General features: G+C 44.8%; 1 protein-coding gene across 1 annotated transcript in view; it reads left to right on the top strand.

Annotated features, from left to right (window-relative positions):
• LOC140478722 (glutathione hydrolase-like YwrD proenzyme) overlaps positions 1 to 18,300 on the top strand; it is a 70,965-nt gene that overhangs the window by 35,675 nt on the left and 16,990 nt on the right. Inside the window, exon 9 of the mRNA XM_072572027.1 lies at positions 1,441 to 1,603. Within this exon, the coding sequence (XP_072428128.1) occupies positions 1,441 to 1,603 (163 nt within the window). The remainder of the gene's footprint in view (positions 1 to 1,440; positions 1,604 to 18,300) is intronic.

Here is an 18,300-nt window from a genome sequence, read left to right as displayed (position 1 = left end):
AAGGACGCACCCACCACCTGGAACATCCTCCCTGCATCTACCCTGTCTAGTCCTGTAGTCTCAATGAGATCCTCCCCATTGGTCTGAGCTCCAGTGAAAACAATCCTAACCCAGTCAATCCCTCCTCCATACCTCAGTCCCACCATCCCCGGAATCAGCCTAGGCAACCTTCTCTGTACTCACTCGAGAGCAAGAGCATCCTTCCTCAGAAAAGGAGACCAAAACTGCACACAGTAATCTGGATGTGAAGGATAGGAAGGTAGAAAAAGAGGAAGGCCTGGTGCTAATGATTAATTATGGCATTAGCACAATAGAGAGGGATAACCTAACTTTAGAAAACTGGGAAGTAGGAGCAGTCTGAAGAGAGATGAGTAATGATAAAATCAAGAATGTACACATCCCTAGCAGTAACTGCACAGTAGGATGGAGCATAAAGGAAGAAAGACCAGGAATTTGTCAGAAAGCTACAGTTGGAATCATTGGGGATATTGACTAGAAAAATTAGATGGAGTAATTGGGTCAGTCAGACTTGGGGCTGAGTGGCCTCTTCATGCTCCTCATTCATACACAAGTAAGTTCTTCTATAATGCGGTGTGTTTTTGTGCAATTTTACAGTATAGAAAAATTGCGCTTTAGAAACAATGCTTAAGGTGTTGATGATGTTATCGCATTGCAGCCAACACACGTTTCAAAAGTTCACGCTTTAGAAATAGACTCCCCAATTTGTCAATCGCATTATACCAAATTCGCATTGACAAAACGCGCGTTATAGCAGAATGGCCTGTAATAGAAAGTTTCAAGACTGCCATTGAGAGATATTTGTTGAATAAGGGAGTCAGGGATGGCGAGCAAAGACAGTCAAATGAAGCTCCTGCAGAGATCACTGAACATGAAGGTATAGCTGAACCTCCAAATCCATCTGCTCTTGCAACTCGCACAGTTCTGTCCCATTCAAAGGACAAGTCATTTATTTGGGTCAAAATTAAGCCATAATTTAACACAATAACTTTATTTGCAGCCAAATTCATGTGCAGTTCAGTATTTTGTAGAGTGACCGCTGAATGCCAATTGCTTACCTCAGTTAAAGGTACATGCATTTAAATTATTTGGAAGGTTTAATATTCTGAGTTGTACCAGTAATGAAGCCATTGAAGAGGTGTGTAGTGGTAATTATGTATTGACCCATTTGTATTTGCACGGAATATTACACTTTGGATTTGCTAGATGGTTTAAATCAGTTGCTTTTTACGTCAATCAGCTTGTTCTTAGGTTATGTTTAATTCCAAGTTACTGTATGTGTTCTTATTTTCAGTTTGCTCATCATATCGTTTTTTCAAATAAATTTAAAGTTGATATATTTTCACTTCAGAGCTGCTGATATGTGACTTTGTTTTTTTTTCATCCTTTGCTTTCCCCCCCTTCCCTTTTGTGCTTTGTTAGGGCAAACAGTAAGTCTATCCATGGCAACCCATCTGGAGCTGGTGGTGACACTGTTTACTTTACAGCTGTGGATGCAGAGGGAAGTGCCTGCTCTTTCATCAATAGCAACTCGACCAACTTTGGCACTGGGCTTGTACCAGAAGGCTGTGGCTTTGCCTTACAAGTAAGCAAATCAACAAACAAGCAGCAACCACTCTGCACAGTCAGCCCTGCTTGAATGCGGTAGTTCCGCTCTCGTGCATCCCCATGTTATAAGAAAATCACGTAATAGCAGCACCATTTACACTAAGAGGGCCAGAGTTGCTTTATCATGCTTTAAAAGTTTGCGCTTTAGAGCGGTGGCCTCAATTCATCAATCCCATTACAGCGAACTTGCATTAACAAAATACATGTTATAGCAGAACAACCTGAACACTGCAGTAGCCAGAGGCTACTCACTATTTGTAGAGTACTGCGTAGATGGCATACAGGGAGCACATTCAAGCATTATTGTGGCTCATGGACATAAATAATCTATCCTTTAACAGTGAGGCCTAAGGACTCCCAGAGCGCATCACTGGCTGTGAGTGATGATGCTTAAGTATTAGATCGAGTGTTCCTGAGAGTTTATAGCAAAGAAGCTGGCAATCCGACCCAAATGGTCAGTGCTGGTGTTTAATCTTCACACAGTCTATCTCTCATTCTGTTCCACAGGAACAGGGAGTAGGCCATTCAAGCCCTTGGAACTGTTCTATCATTCAATGAGATCATGATCTGTGGGCTAACTCTATAAACCTGCCTTTCGCCCATATCACTAAACTCCTTTGTTTAACAAAACCTTATTTATCTCAGATTTAAAATTAACCATTGATCCAGCATCTACTGCCTCTTGTGGAGGAGAGTTCCAAACCTCTCCCACCCTTTGTGTGTGGAAACGCTTCCTAACATCTCTCCTGAAAGGTCTGCCTTAATTCTCAGACTATGCTTCTTAGTTCTAGAATCCCCCAAACAGTGGAAATAGTTTAGCTTTATCGACCATGTCTTTCCCTGTTAATATCTTAAGACTTAGATCAGAACCCCCTTGCCCTTCTAAATTCTAGAGAAAACAGGACTAATTTGTATAATCTCTCTTTATAACTTAACCCCTGAAGTCCATATATTATTCTTGTAAATCTATTTCCTCCAGGGTCAGTATATCCTTCCTAAGGTATGGTGCCCAGATCTGCTCACAGTATTCCAAGTGGGGTCTAACCAGGGTTGTGTATAACTGTGGGCGGCACGGTGGCACAGTGGTTAGCACTGCTGCCTCACAGCGCCAGAGACCCGGGTTCAATTCCCGCCTCAGGCGACTGACTGTGTGGAGTTTGCACTTTCTCCCTGTGTCTGCGTGGGTTTCCTCTGGGTGCTCCGGTTTCCTCCCACAGTCCAAAGATGTGCAGGTCAGGTGAATTGGCCATGCTAAATTGCCCGTAGTGTTAGGTAAGGGGTAGATGTAGATGTAGGGGTATGGGTGGGTTACGCTTCGGCGGGGCGGTGTGGACTTGTTGGGCTGAAGGGCTTGTTTCCACACTGTAAGTAATCTAATCTAAAGATTAGAGTGGTGCTGGAAAAGCACAGCTGATCAGACAGCTTCCGTGGAGCAAGAAAATCAATGTTTCGGGCAAACGTCTTTCATCAGGAATCCTCACTTTTGCCCGAAACGTTGATTCTCCTGCTTCTCAGAGGCTGCGTGACCTGCTGTGCTTTTCCAGTACCCTTATCTTGACTCTAATCTCCAGCATTTACAGTACTCACTTTCACTTTTTGTATAACTGCAGCATAACTTCTGCGTCCTTGGACTCCAGTCTTTTAGATATATAATCCAGCATTCCATTAGCCATCTTCATTGGTTTCTGCACCTGTTTGTGGCATTTTAAAGATCGTTTATCTAGCTTCCTCTTCAATGCATCTGTGATAGTCAGCTCAGTTGAACCATCTGATAATGAGTTCTGGACACACAGTTTCTTCTGAAATCCTTGTGGATTTTTTTTTAATTGAAGACCTCCAGTTTTAGCTCGAAAACTAGTACTGGAAGAAATAGCAGTTTGATATAAATCCATTACTTGTGCCCTAACGATTCTCCTAAATCCATGCCCTGTATTTTCTTCTCATTCTTCGAGAAATATTTAATCTAACCTGTTCAGATGTGTTATGACACACTTCTGAGGAGATGGGACTAGATTAGATTAGGTTTCCTACAGTGTGGAAATAGGCCCTTTGGCCCAACCAGTCCGCACCGACCCGCTGAAGAGTAACTTACCCAGACCCATTTCGTAACACTAAGGGCAATTTAGCATTTACTGTATCCTTTGCTTCCTATGCGGTCTACTTCTACATTGGGGAGACTGGACGCCTCATGGCAGAGCACTTTAGGAACATCTCTGGGGCATCCGCACCAATCAACCAAACCGCCCCGTGGCCCAACATTTCAACTCCCCCTCCCACTCTGCTGAGGACATGGAGGTCCTGAGCCTCCTTCACCGCCGCTCCCTCACAACCAGACGCCTGGAGGAAGAACACCTCATCTTCCGCCTCGGAACACTTCAACCCCAGGGCATCAATGTGGACTTCAACAGTTTCCTCATTTCCCCTTCCCCCACCTCACCCCAGTTCCAAACTTCCAGCTCAGCACTGTCCCCATGACCTGTCCTACCTTCCTTTCCACCTATCCACTCCCCCCTCCCCCCCGACCTATCACCTTCATCCCCTCCCCCACTCACCTATTGTACTCTATGCTACTTTCTCCCCTCCCCCACCCTCCTCTAGCTTATCTCTCCATCCTTCAGGCTCTCTGCCTGTATTCCTCATGAAGTGCTTTTGCCCAAAACGTTGATTTTATTGCTCCTCGGATGCTGCCTGAACTGCTTTGCTTTTCCAGCACCACTCTATCTAGACAGCAATTTAGCATGGCCAATTCACCTAACCTGTACATCTTTGGACTGTGGGAGGAAACCAGAGTCCCGGAGGAAACCTACGCAGACACGGGGAGAATGTGCAAACTCCACACAGAGAGTCATCCAAGGCTGGAATCGAACCTGGGACAGTGGTGCTATGAGGCAGCAGTGCTAACCACTGAGCCATCGTGCCGCCCTAGTCCAGGCCTCCTGACCCAGACGTAGGGTCACTACTACTGTGCTGCAGGAGTCCCTAAACAGGGAGCCAGTGTCCTTTAGATATTTTCAAATTGACCTATTCAGATTCGTTGTTCAGACTTCCTGGTTCAGAGGCAGTGACACTACCACTGTGTCACAAGGGCCTGCCCACTCTCAATCTAAACCAAGGGAAGCATATACAAAGTAGTCATGATGTGGAGGTGTCTGGTGTTGGACTGGGGTGGACAAAGTTAAAAATCACACAAAACCAGGTTATAGTCCAACAGGTTTATTTGGAATTACTACTTTGGTTGGTAAAGTGTTGGATAGGTTATATGAGATAGGATTTATAATCATCCAGAAAGGAATAAGTTGATTAGGGATAGTCAACATGGTTTTATGAAGGGTAGGCTGTGCCTCACAAACCGTATTGAATTCTTTGAGAAGGTGACCAAACAGGTGGATGAGGGTAAAGCAGTTGATGCGGTGTATATGGCTTTCAGTAAGGTATTCGATAAGGTTCCCCATGGTAGGCTATTGCACAAAATATGGAGGCATGGGACTGAGAGTGATTTCATAGTTTGAATCAGAAAGTGGCTAGCTGAAAGAAGACAGAGGATAGTGGTTGATGGGAAATGTTCATCCTGGAGTTAATTTACTAGTGGTGTACCACAAGGATCTGTTTTGGGTCCACTGCTGTTTGTAATTTTTATAAATGACCTGGATGAGGGCATAGAAGGATGGGTTAGTACATTTAAGGATGACACTAAGGTCAGTCATGATTTGGAGATGCCGGTGTTGGACTGGGGTGTACAAAGTTAAAAATCACACAACACCAGGTTATAGTCCAATAGGTTTATTTGGAAGCACTAGCTTTCGGAGCGCTGCTCCTTCATCAGGTGATTGTCCATCAGGTGATTCTCCACAATCACCTGATGAAGGAGCGGCGCTCCGAAAGCTAGTGCTTCCAAATAAACCTGTTGGACTATAACCTGGTGTTGTGTGATTTTTAACTAAGGTCAGTGGAGTTGGGGGTAGTGCCAAAGGATGTTGCAGATTACAGAGGGACATAGATAAGCTGTAGAGTTGGGCTGAGAGATAGCAAATGGAGTTTATTGCAGAAAAGTGTGAGGTGATTCACTTTGGAAGGAGCAACAGGAATAGAGAATAATGGGCTAATGATACAATTCTTGGCAGTGTAGATGAGCAGAGAGATCTCGGTGTCCATGTACATAGATCCCTGAAAGTTGCCACCAGGTTGATAGGGTTGTAAGAAGGCATATGGTGAGTTAGCTTTTATTAGTAGAAGGATTGAGTTTAGGAGCCACAAGGTCATGCTGCAGCTGTACAAAACTCTGGTGCGGCCACACTTGGAGTATTGCTTACAGTTCTGGTCACCGCATTATCGGAAGGATGTTGAAGCTTTGGAAAGGGTTCAGAAGAGATTTTTTTTTAAAATTACCTACAGTGAGGAAACAGGCTGTTCGGCCCAACAGGTCCACACCGAACCTCTGAAGAGTAACCCACCCAGACTCATTTCCCTCTGATTGATGCACCTAACACTACGGATAATTTAGCATGGCCAATTCACCTAATCCGCACATCTTTGGATTGTGGGAGGAAACTGGAGCACCTGGAGGAAACCCAAGCAGACAGTCATCCAAGGCTGGACTTGAGCCTGGGACCCTGGTGCTGTGAGGCAGTAGTGCTAACCACTGATCCACCATTTATCTAGGATGTTGCCTGGTATGGAGGGAAGGTCTTATGAGGAAAGGCTGAGGGACTTGAGGCTGTTTCTCTAGAGAGAAGAAGGTTGAGAGGCGACTTAATTACGACATACAAGATAATTAGAGATAAGATATGGTGGACAGTGAGAGCCCTTTTCCTTAGATGGTGATGTCTAGTACAAGGGGACGTTGCTTTAAATTGACAGGTGACAGATATAGGACAGATGTCAGAGAGTAGTAGGGGTGTAGAATGCACTGCCTGCAACAGTAGTAGACTCGCCAACTTTAAGGGCATTTAAATGGTCATTGGATAAACATATGGATGAAAATGGAATAGTGTAGATTAGATGGGCTTCAGATTGGTTTCACAGATTGGCACAACATCAAGGGCCGAAGGGCCTGTACTGCGCTGTAATGTTCTATGTTTTATATTCTTCTAGCTTTCTGAGCGCTGCTTCTTCGTCAGGTAGCTAGTGGGGCAGAATCATAGGACACAGAATGTATAGTAAAAGATCACAGTGTCATTCAACTGATATGATATGTTGAATAAACCTAGATTGCTGTTAAGTCTATGATCCTCTCCCACTAGCTAACTGATGAAGGAGCTGCGCTCAGAAAGCTTGTACTTCCAAATAAATCTGTTGGACTGTAAACTGGTATTGTATGATTTTTAACTTTGACCAAGTATGTGGAGAGCAGACTGATGGAATGGCCTGATATCGTGACTGGGAAGCTAACACTGAAGCTCTGGCTTGTAATATATTTAGGTGGCATGGTGGGTCAGTGGTTAGCACTGCTGTCTCACAGCACCAGGGACCCAGGTTCAATTCTAGCCTCAGGCTGCTGTCTGTGTGGAGTTTGCACGTTCTCCCCGTGTCTGCGTGGATTTCCTCCCAGAGTCCAAAGATGTGAAGGTTATGGTGGGTTGGCTGTGCTAGGTTACTCCATAGTATTCAAGGCTATGCAGGCTAAATGGATTAGCCATGGGGAATGCAGGGTTCCAAGGTTTGGGTGGGATGATCTTCATAGAGCTGGTGTGGACTCAATGGTCCAAATTGCCTCTTCCCATGTTGTCAGGATTCTGTGATAATTATCCCTCAAGCAGCATCAGCAAAACAAATTATCTGCTCAATAACACATCGCTGTTTGTGGAGCTTGTGTGAGCAAATTGGCAGTCATATTTCCTTCACTTAGTCACTTTCCTTCACTTCAAAAATGATTTCTTGACAGTAAGATGCTTTGAAAATCCACTGGTCATCAGAAATGATATATCATTGCAGTTTTGCATTTTGCTTGTTTCATTTTTAGTTTTCTTTTCATTCCTGGGACCCTAAAGTGATAAACTTTGTTATCTAATTTTCCTTCCTGCGCTGCACCTAAGTGTTACCTAATAGTTGCTCATGAATTACTCCTGTTTCGAAATAATTCTTCTGAATCTTTGCAGTAAAGCTGCAGTTTCTGAGCAGGAATTGGCAGAATATCAGGGTTATTTCGAGCAAGGGAGGGTTAATTCCCTTATCAATGTTTGGTTTGCTGGGAAATGGTTTTCAATCATGCACCTATAGTTCATCATCAGGTTCTGCTGCAAGTATCCAAGGTGTTGCTGAGGCTGCACCTGGAGTATTGTGTGCAGTTCTGATCTTCTCACTTGAGGAAGGATATACTGGCTTTGGAGGCAGTGCAGAGGAGGTTCACCAGATTACTTCCAGAGATGAGGGGGTTACCCTGTGAACAGTGATTGAGCTGCCTGTGACTGTACTCACACGAACTTAGAAGAATGAGAGGGAATCATATAAAAACATAAAATTATGAAAGGGATAGATAAGATAGAGGCAGGCAAGTTGTTTCCATTCATGGGTGAGATTAGGATTAAGGGATGTAAGATTGGGAGCATTAGATTTAGGGCAGAGATAACTGTTTCTCTCTCCACACACACTCCCAAACCTGCTCAGTTTCTCTGGCATTTTGTCTTTCCAGCATTTGCAGAATTTTACTTTGATTTTCTGTGTAGTGTATGTCTGCCTGTTTTGTTTGTCATTCATGAGACATGAGCCTTGCTGGTCAGGCACGTACTTAGTGCTTATTTTTAACTGCCCTTGAGAAGGCAGTGGTGATTGCCGTGTTATAGTTCATGGTCAGTATGTCCGTGTGCTCACAGCATCATAGCATTTCACCTGAGGGTATAAGGATTTTGCATCCCATCTTACCTTGGAGCACTTGAAGCATGATACCCAGTTGGAAGCATGCACCACTGTTGTTAGCTACGAACATAATGTTAGCTCAGACACTTATGCGGCTGAGGAATGTGATTGTTGTACACCATCATTTATTGTAATAAATATCTGTTGTAGGATTCCATCCTCTGGCAACTGTCTGTGTGGAGTTTGCACATTCTCCCTGTGTCTGCGTGGGTTTCCTCCGGGTGCTCCGGGTCCTCCCACTGTCCAAAGATGTGCAGGTTATGTGGATTGGCCATGCTAAATTGCCCATAGTGTTCAGGGATGTGTAGGTTTGGTGCATTAGTAAGGGTGTAGGGGGAATGGCTCTGGGTGGGTTACTCTTTGGAGTGTCAGTATGGACTTGTTGGGCCGAAGGGCCTGTTTCCACACTGTAAGGATTCTGTGATTCTATGAGGAGGAACTGCCTTTCCGAGTGAGTAGCTAATCAATGGAATTCTCTGCCCAAGGAGGCAGTAGAGGCAGCTTCATTAAATATTTTCAAGATACGCTTTTGCATGGGAGGGGAATTAAGAGTTATGGGGATAATGCAGGTAGGAGGAGCTGAGATGATGGATAGATCAGCCATGATCTTAATGAATGACCGGACAGGCTCAACAGGCCAAATGGCCTACTCCTGCTTCTATTAAAACTGCAAACAGATGAGTCACTCCATTCTGTTGGTGTGATGGCTTATTTCTTGAAGCTCTAAACCTACTTTTCTATTATCTTGTGTCTCTGTAGCTCCCACAACTTAACCCACTTATCCAGCTTCCCCTCAAAAGAGGAGATCCATCTCTCACTGGACGAAACGGCGCCAATTAATGTTGTTACTGCTAACAGGATTGTGTTTCATTACTGCCAGGGTTAATTCTCACATGGCACCACTTGGATAAAGAGCCTGTATGGATTTCAGAAGGGGAATAGATTTGGAAAATATAAATAGAGAGAATAGCTGCAGGAGTAGGCCATTCGGCCCTTCGAGCCTGCACCACCATTCAATACGGTCATGGCTGATCACGCAATCTCAGTATCCCATTCCCATCCTCCCCCCTTGATCCCTTTAGCCACAAGGGCCATGTCTAGCTCCCCCTTGAACATATCTAAGAAACTGCCCCAACAGCTTCCTGTGGGAGAGAATTCCACAGGTTCGCAACTCTGAGTGAAGGAATTCTTCCTCATCTCAGGCATGAGTGGTTTACCCTTTTTTCTTAGACTGTGACTCCTAGTTCCGGACTTCCCCAAGATTGGGAACATTCCTCCCACATCGAGCCTGTCCAGTCCCATCAGGAGTTTATATGTTTCTTGGAGATCCCCTCTCATTCTTCTAAATTCCAGTGAGTACAAACCCAGTTGATCCAATCTTTCCTCACATGTCAGTCCTGCCATCCCAGGAATCAGTTTGGTGAACCTTTGCTGGACTCCCTCAGTAATGAGAATGTCCTTCCTCAGGCTCGGAGACCACAGTACTCAAGGTGTGGCCTCACCAAGGCCCTGTATAACTGCAGCACGATATCCCTACTCTGATAGGAGAAAGTGAGGACTGCAGATGCTGGAGATCAGAGTCGAGAGTATGATGCTGGAAAAGCACAGCAGGTCAGGCAGCATCCAAGGAACAGGAGAATCGATGTTTCCTGATGAAGGGCTTATGCCTGAAACGTAGATTCTCCTGCTCATTGGATATTGCCTGACCTGCTGTGCTTTTCCAGCACCACAATCCCTACTTTGATACTCAAATTCTCTCTGTATGAAGGCCAGCATGTCTTTAGTTCTTCTCCCCACCTGCTGCACCTGCGTGCCAACCTTCAGTGACTGTTCCACCATGACACCCAGGTCTTATTGGGGGAAGAGAGCGAAATATAGACAATAGGTGCAGGAGTGGGCCATTCTGCTCTTCGAGCCTGCACCACCATTCAATATGATCATGGCTGATCATCCTTAATCAGTATCCTGTTCCTGCCTTATCTCCATAACCCTTGATTCCACTATCCTTGAGAGCTCTATCCAACTCTTTCTTAAATTAATCCAGAGACTGGGCCTCCACTGCTCTCTGGGGCAGAGCATTCCACACAGCCACCACTCTCTGGGTGAAGAAGTTTCTCCTCATCTCTGTCCTAAATGGTCTACCCCGTATTTTTAAGCTGTGTCCTCTGGTTCGGCACTCACCCATCAGCGGAAACATGTTTCCTGCCTCCAGAGTGTCCAATCCTTTAATAATCTTATATGTCTCAATCAGATCCCCTCTCAGTCTTCTAAACTCAAGGGTATACAAGCCCAGTTGCTCCAGTCTTTCAGCGTAAGGAATTGACCTCGTGAACCTACGTTGCACTCCCTCAATAGCCAGAATGTCTTTCCTCAAATTTGGAGACCAGAACTGCACACAATACTCCAGGTGTGGTCTCACCAGGGCCCTGTACAGCTGCAGAAGAACCTCTTTGCTTCTACACTCAATCCCTCTTATTATGAAGGCCAGTATGCTATTAGCCTTCTTCACTACCTGCTGTACCCGCATGCTTACCTTAATTGACTGGTGTACAAGAACACCCAGATCTCTTTGTACTGCCCCTTTACCTAAATTGATTCCATTTAGGTAGTAATCTGTCTTCCTGTTCTTGCCACCAAAGTGGATAACCATACATTTATCCACATTAAACTGCATCTGCCATGCATCTGACCACTCACCTAACCTGTCCAGGTCACCCTGTAATCTCCTAACATCCTCCTCACATTGAACCCTGCCACCCAGCTTAATATCATCAGCAAATTTGCTAATGTTAGTATTACTACCATCTTCTTTATCATTATTATATATTGTAAAAAGCTGCAGTCCCAGCACTGATCCCTGCGGTACCCCACTGGTCACCGTCTGCCATTCCGAAATGGAGCCGTTTATCACTACTCTTTGTTTCCTGTCAGCCAACCAACTTTCAATCCAAGTTAGTACTTTGCTCCCAATACCATGCGCCCTAATTTTGTTCACTAACCTCCTATGTGGGACTTTATCAAAAGCTTTCTGAAAGTCCAGGTACACTACATCTACTGGATCTCCCTCATCCATCTTCAGAGTTACATCCTCAAAAAATTCCAGCAGATTAGTCAAGCATGATTTCCCCTTCATAAGTCCATGCTGACTCTGACCTATCCCGTTACTACTATCCAGATGTGCCGTAATTTCATCCTTTATAATAGACTCCAGCATCTTTCCCACCACTGAGGTCAGACTAACTGGTCTATAATTTCCTGCTTTCTCTCTCCCACCTTTCTTAAAAAGTGATACAACATTAGCCACCCTCCAATCCTCAGGAACTGATCCCGAATCTATTGAACTCTGGAAAATAATCACCAACGCATCCACGATTTCTCGAGCCACCTCCTTCAGTACCCTGGAATGTAGACCATCAGGCCCCAGGGACTTATCAACCTTCAGACCTAACAGTCTCTCCAACACAAATTCCTAGCAAATATAAATTCCCGTAAGTTCAGGTCCTTCAGCCACTGTTACCTCTGGGAGATTGCTTGTGTCTTCCCCAGTGAACACAGATCTGAAGTACCAATTCAATTCTTCTGCCATTTTTGTTCCCCGTAATATATTCCCCTGTTTCTGTCTTCAAGGGCCTAATTTTAGTCTTAACCATTTTTTTGCCTTTCACATACCTAAAAAAGCTTTTACTATCCTCCTTTATATTTTTGGCCAGTTTACCTTTGTACCTCATTTTTTCTCTGCGTATTTCCTTCTTAGTAATCCTCTGTTGTTCTTTAAAAGCTTCCCAGTCCTCCGTTTTCCCACTTGTCTTTGCTATGTTATACTTTTTCTCTTTTAACTTTATATGTTTCTTAACTTCCCTCGTCAGCCACGGCCTCCCATGCCTCCTCCTGGGATCTTTCTTCCTTTTAGGAATGAACTGATCCTGCAACTTCTGCATTATACACAGAAATATCCGCCATTGTTCCTCCACTGTCATCCCTGCTAAGGTATTGCACCATTGAACTTTGGCCAGCTCCTCCCTCATAGCTCCATAGTTCCCTTTATTCAACTGAAATATTGTCACTTCCGATTGTACCCACTCCCTCTCAAATTGCAGATTGAAGCTTATTGAATTATGGTCACTACTTCCCAATGGCTCCTTCACTTCGAGGTCCCTGATCAATTCTGGTTCGTTGCACAATACCAGATCCAGAATTGCCTTCTTCCTGGTCGGCTCCAGCACCAGCTGTTCTAAGAATCCATCTCAGAGGCACTCCACAAAGTCTCTTTCTTGAGGTCCAATGCCGTCCTGATTCTCATAGTTGAACAAGTGCGATATCTCTCCAGTGTCTGTGACCCAAGATTTATATTGGGACTGGAGTTTGTATAATACTGTGTCAACCTTATTCTGAGACTTTGGAATTGCATAGATTATTATTTTTTAACTTTCTTGAACTTCTGTATCCCTGTGGTAACTAAGATGGATTGGTCAGAGATCCCGATTTCTGTTCTATCATGCTGAAGCACACTCTGAATACACACGGAATCAACTCATTGGCTAAAAGGCGTAGGACCTCTGTAGAGCAGAAGGAGGCCATTTGGCCCTTCAGTTCTGCACCAACCTTCCCACCCTAGCCCAGTAATCCTGCATTTCCCGTGGCTAATCCAGCCAGCCTGCACACTATAGCATGGTCAATCTACCCAAACCTTACGACTGTGGAAGGAAACCGGAGCACCAGGAAGAAACTGGAGCACCAGGAGGAAACCCACGCAGACACTGGGAGAATTTGGAAACCCCACACAGTCGCCCAAGGGTGGGACCAAACCCAGCTCCTTGGTGCTGCGTGGCAGCAGTGCTAACCCCTGAGCCACCGTGCCACACATAACTCGTAACTTATAAAATTTGAGATGTCACCGTAAAGGAAGAACCCAGTTAGAGCATCATTTGCAGTTTGAGAGTGTGTGCTGGAGAACGATGACAAGACAATAGAGAGGTGCAGTAAAGATTCTATAAGACCGTAAGATATCTGATCAGAAATAGGCCATTCAGCCCATCGAGTCTGCTCTGCCATGCAATGTGATTGTGGCCAATCTGACACCTCCGCTTTCCTGCCTAATCCCCTTCACCCCAGGATGCTGGCTGGTATGAGTAAATAAAAATATAAAAGTGAATAGCAAGTTGGAGCTCTTTTCTCAAGAGCAGTAGGGAGAGAAGGAGTGATTTCAGAGGTATTTAAAATTGTCAAGAGATGGAGCAGATGAGCTGAAGCAGCTTGTTAACATGAGGACTTATGGTGTAGTGTCCCTTCCTCTGGGCCACAAGCATTGTGGTGAAGTACAATGAAGGTATGTAAATGTAGGATGAAAGGGGTTAATTAATAACTGGTATATCTCACTGATATGTCAATGGCCAGTGGTGAGAGCGGAACAGTTTCCTGGTCAGCTAACTGTGAGGTGGCACAGTTGCTCAGTGGTTAGCACTGCTGCCTCACAGCGCCAGAGACCCGGGTTCCATTCCAGCCTTGGGTGACTGTGTGGAGTTTGCACATCCTCCCTGCGCGTGGGTTTCCTCCCACAGTCTAAAGATGTGCACGTTAGGTGAATTGGCTATGCTAATTTGCCCATAGTGTTCAGCAATTGCAGGTTGGGTGCATTAGTCAGGGGTCAATATAGGGCAGAGGGAACGGGTCTGGGTGGGTTACTCTTCGGAGGGTTGGTGTGGACATTTTGGCCGAAGGGCCTGTTTCCACACTGTAGGGATTCTAATTCTATAGCTATAATGCAGCAGGCTCTGTCACCCACCCCACCTGCTGTAACCCCACATACCTAGACTATTAAAAGACTTCGTGTGTAGGTTCTTGCATCAAGCAACAGAGTTACATACATGGGATCTAGTTCTTAGGGCTAAAGAGATCAAGGGAGAAAGCAGGAACAGGGGACAGAGTTGGATGATCAGCCATGATCCTGTGGAATGATGGAGCAGGCTGGAAGGCCAAATGGCCGACACCTGATTTTCCTTTCTATGTTTCTATGTCATCCTTGTTCCAATGGGCTACCATGTACAGTTTTTGATGCACCTAGAATGAGGGCATCTACTTCGAAATGTGGTTGAATGTAAGGGACTAGGAAAAGGGTGGCTGATTGGATTTTACATAATTGCGACTGTAGAATGCACTCCTGGGGTTGGGCATTGAAGCACAGAAACCAAAAGAGAAAATGCTGGAAAATCTCAGCAGGTCTGGCAGCAGCTGTAAGGAGAGAAAAGAGCTGACGTTTCGAGTCTAACTGACCCTTTGTCAGAGCTTTGACAAAGGATCAGTTAGACTCGAAACATCAGCTCTTTTCTCTCCTTTACAGATGTTGCCAGACCTGCTGAGATTTTCCAGCATTTTCTCTTTTTTGGTTTCAGATTCCAGCATCTGCAGTAATTTGCTTTTATCGAAGCACAGAATGTGTTTAATGTTTGAGGTGAGGCCTCTTCTGGAGTACTGTGTACAGTTCTGGTCACCCTGCTGTAGAAGGGATATTTTGAACTTAGAGAGGGTTGAGAAATGATTTTCCAGGATGTTGCGGGGACTGAGGATGTGAGCCGTAGGAAGAGACTGAACAGGCTGGGACTGTTTTTCCTGGCCTGTCGGAGTTTGAGTGGTGACCTTTATCGAGGTTTATAAAATCATGAGGGTCAAAGATAGGGTGAATAGGAAAGGTATTTTCCCCAGAGTATGGGAGACCAAAAGTAGAGGGTATAGGTTAAAGGTGAGTGGAGGAAGATTTAAAAGGGACCTGAGGAGTAACTTTTTTCACTCAGAGGGTGGTTGGTGTGTGGAATGAACTGCCAGAGAAAGTGGTAGAGGCTGGTACAGTGACACTTAAAAAGACATTTGGACAGGTAAATGAATAAGAAAGGTTTAGAGGGACTTGGGCAAACACAGGCTAATGGGACAAGTTCAGTTTAGGAAACCTGGTCAGCAGTTGGACTGAAGAGGTAAAAACAATGACTGCAGATGCTGGAAACCAGATTCTAGATTAGTGAGGCTGGAAGAGCACAGCAGTTCAGGCAGCATCCAAGGAGCAGTATAATTGATGTTTCGGGCATGAAGGGCTTTTGCCCGAAATGTCGATTTTACTGCTCCTCGGATGCTGCCTGAACTGCTGTGCTCTTCCAGCACCACGAATCCAGAAGTTGGACTGGAGTGCCTGTTTCCATGCTGTATGACTCAATTCTCTAGGAATAGGAATGGAGTGGATATATAAGGTAAGGACCAGTGCCCTTGTTGAAATTATGCACAATACAGACTGCTCGGACTCCACTTGACCAAGAGTAGTGCCCAGCCAAAGGAAACCAGTGCTAGAGTCTGCTGGGCAGCACTTAATGTGTCACTCATTGGCACTGTAGGATGTTGGCACTGCACCAAACTGAGTCAATGCTGTTGCACTTTCTCACCAATAAAGACCTAAAGCAAAGAACACGCCACAAAACCACCCTGCTGGTGTTACCACTCAGCAAGCACCTGGGGACCTCCTATCTCTCAATGTCTTATGGTGCCACAGAAATAAAGTGCAAAATCCCCCTGCTTTATCACAATTCCATCGTCATCACGCTATCAAAAGATGATGGACTTTGACAGAGGAACTTTCCTGTAACTGGGAACAGAGACGGGCGTGTAAAAAAGAAAGAAGCACAGTTACTGCCCACAGTTAGGGGAGGGAGGGGGAGTGCGTCTGATATTCAGGTGATTGCAATGAATGAGACTGAATATGAGGCAAAGAGTTTGACAGGCAATTGATGCCAGCCCCACACATGCCCAATTTTATAGGGTGAGGGCATTGCTGGATAGGCCAGCATTCATTGCCTATCTCAGCCAGTTAAGAGTCAATCACATTGATGTGGATCTGGAGTCACATGTAGGCCAGACCAGGCAAGGATAGCAGCTTCGTGAACCAGATCTGCATTTCCAATAATCAACAATGGATTCATGGTCTCATTAGACTCTTAATTCCTGACTTTTTTTTAAAAATTGAGTTCAAATTCCACCATCTACCATGGCAGGATTCAAACCCAAGTCTCCAGAACATTACCTGAGTCTAACCAGAACATCACCAACCCAAACATAAAAATAGAAAGCAGGAAACATCAGCAGTGCTTCGTCCGGAGGCTCACTGAAGATGCTACCCAGTATGGTGACGAAACATCTGAAAATGAACCTTCCAGCTTAGCGAGCGAACGTACATCCATAACAATCCAATGATAATACCATTAGGCCACCACCTCCCCACTGAAGGGTCAATAGTGAGGAGGATTAATTTTAAGGTGAAGGGCAGGAAGTTTCGAGAGGATTTGAGCAAAACATTTTTTTCCCCTGGAAGGTGTCAGGAATCTGGGATACAGGGGGTGTTTGGAGGAGGAAAATCTCAATCTTCAAAGATACCTCGATGAGCACTTGAATTGTTGTAACTTTCAAGGCTATGGACCATGAGATGGCAAGTGGGATTAGTGTAGATATGTCAGTGCAGGCCTGACGGGCCAAAAGGCCTGTCTGTACTGTAGGACTACTCTAATATTGGATAGATCATTTAGAACCCAGCATAATAATATTCAAATATTATTTACTGCATCCATTGTGCAAAATGTATTCTCTGACCGATAGTTGCTTTGTGGAAAACACCTTTAATAATGACGACTTTTTTTCTTATTTTCTGCATGAGAAAAATTTGGAACATTTATTTGATCTTACCATGATTCATCAGCTATTTATTTCCTTTTGAATATTTGTCCCATTTGCCTGTGAAAATGCACTTTAATTCATCCTCAAGGTATTTGGCTCCAATTCAGTTGGAATAAATTGGTAAATGGGTAGGAAAGGTTTAGAAGGATTGAATTGAATTGAATTGAATTGAATTTATTGTCACGTGTACCGAGGCACAGTGAAAAGCTTTGTCTTGTGAGCAATACAGGCAGATCACAGAGTTAAGTAGCATAGATAGTAAATAATAGGTAAACAGCAGCAAAAACAAAAACACAGGTACAGGCGAATGTCAAGAGTTTGTGTGTCCATTCAGTATTCTGTTTCGAAACCGGCTGGTGTGTGTGTTCAGGCTTCTGTACCTTCTCCCTGATGGTAGAGGTTGTAGAAAAACATTGTCAGGGTGGGATGGATCTTTGAGAATGCTGGCGGCCTTTCCTTGACAGTGGGCCTGGGAGATGGGTTCTATAGATGGGAGGTTGGCCTTTGTGATTGTCCGGGCCGAGTTCACCATTCTCTGTAACTGTCTCCGATCTTGAATGGTACAGTTGCCATACCAGATAGTGATACATCCAGACGGAATGCTCTCAATAGCATACCCATAAAAGTTGGCAAGGGTATTCGCTGTCATGCCCAAGTTTCCTCAGCTGCCTGAGGAAGAAGAGACTGGATAGGCCAAGTGCAGGGGAATGGGGTTAGCGTGGATGGACATTTTGGTCAGCATGGACCACTGGGCCACATGGACCATTTGAGCCAATGGGCCTGTCTTACCTCAAAGCTGAAGACTGTGGGTTCAGACATTTGAAGGATACAACTTGACTGATACTCCGACTGAGGAAGAATGTCAGTGAGCAAAGCGTTAATCTTCGATGTGTCATCTCAACTAAGTACGAAAGATCTCATTTAGAGTAAAAAAAAACTGCAGATACTGGAATCCAAGATAGACAAGCATTGGAGGCTGGAAGAACACAGCAAGCCAGGCAGCATCAGGAAGTGGAGAAGTCAATGTTTCAGGTGTAACCCTTCTTCAGGACTGACTTCTCACCTCCTGATGTTGCCTGGCTTGCTGTGTTCTTCCAGCCTCCTGCTTGTCTGCAA

The sequence above is a fragment of the Chiloscyllium punctatum genome, chromosome 6 (assembly GCF_047496795.1).
Source record: "Chiloscyllium punctatum isolate Juve2018m chromosome 6, sChiPun1.3, whole genome shotgun sequence".
Lineage (NCBI taxonomy): Eukaryota > Metazoa > Chordata > Chondrichthyes > Orectolobiformes > Hemiscylliidae > Chiloscyllium > Chiloscyllium punctatum.
The sequence above is the reverse complement of the archived record's forward strand: the minus strand, read 5'-3'. Positions and strand labels throughout refer to the sequence as shown.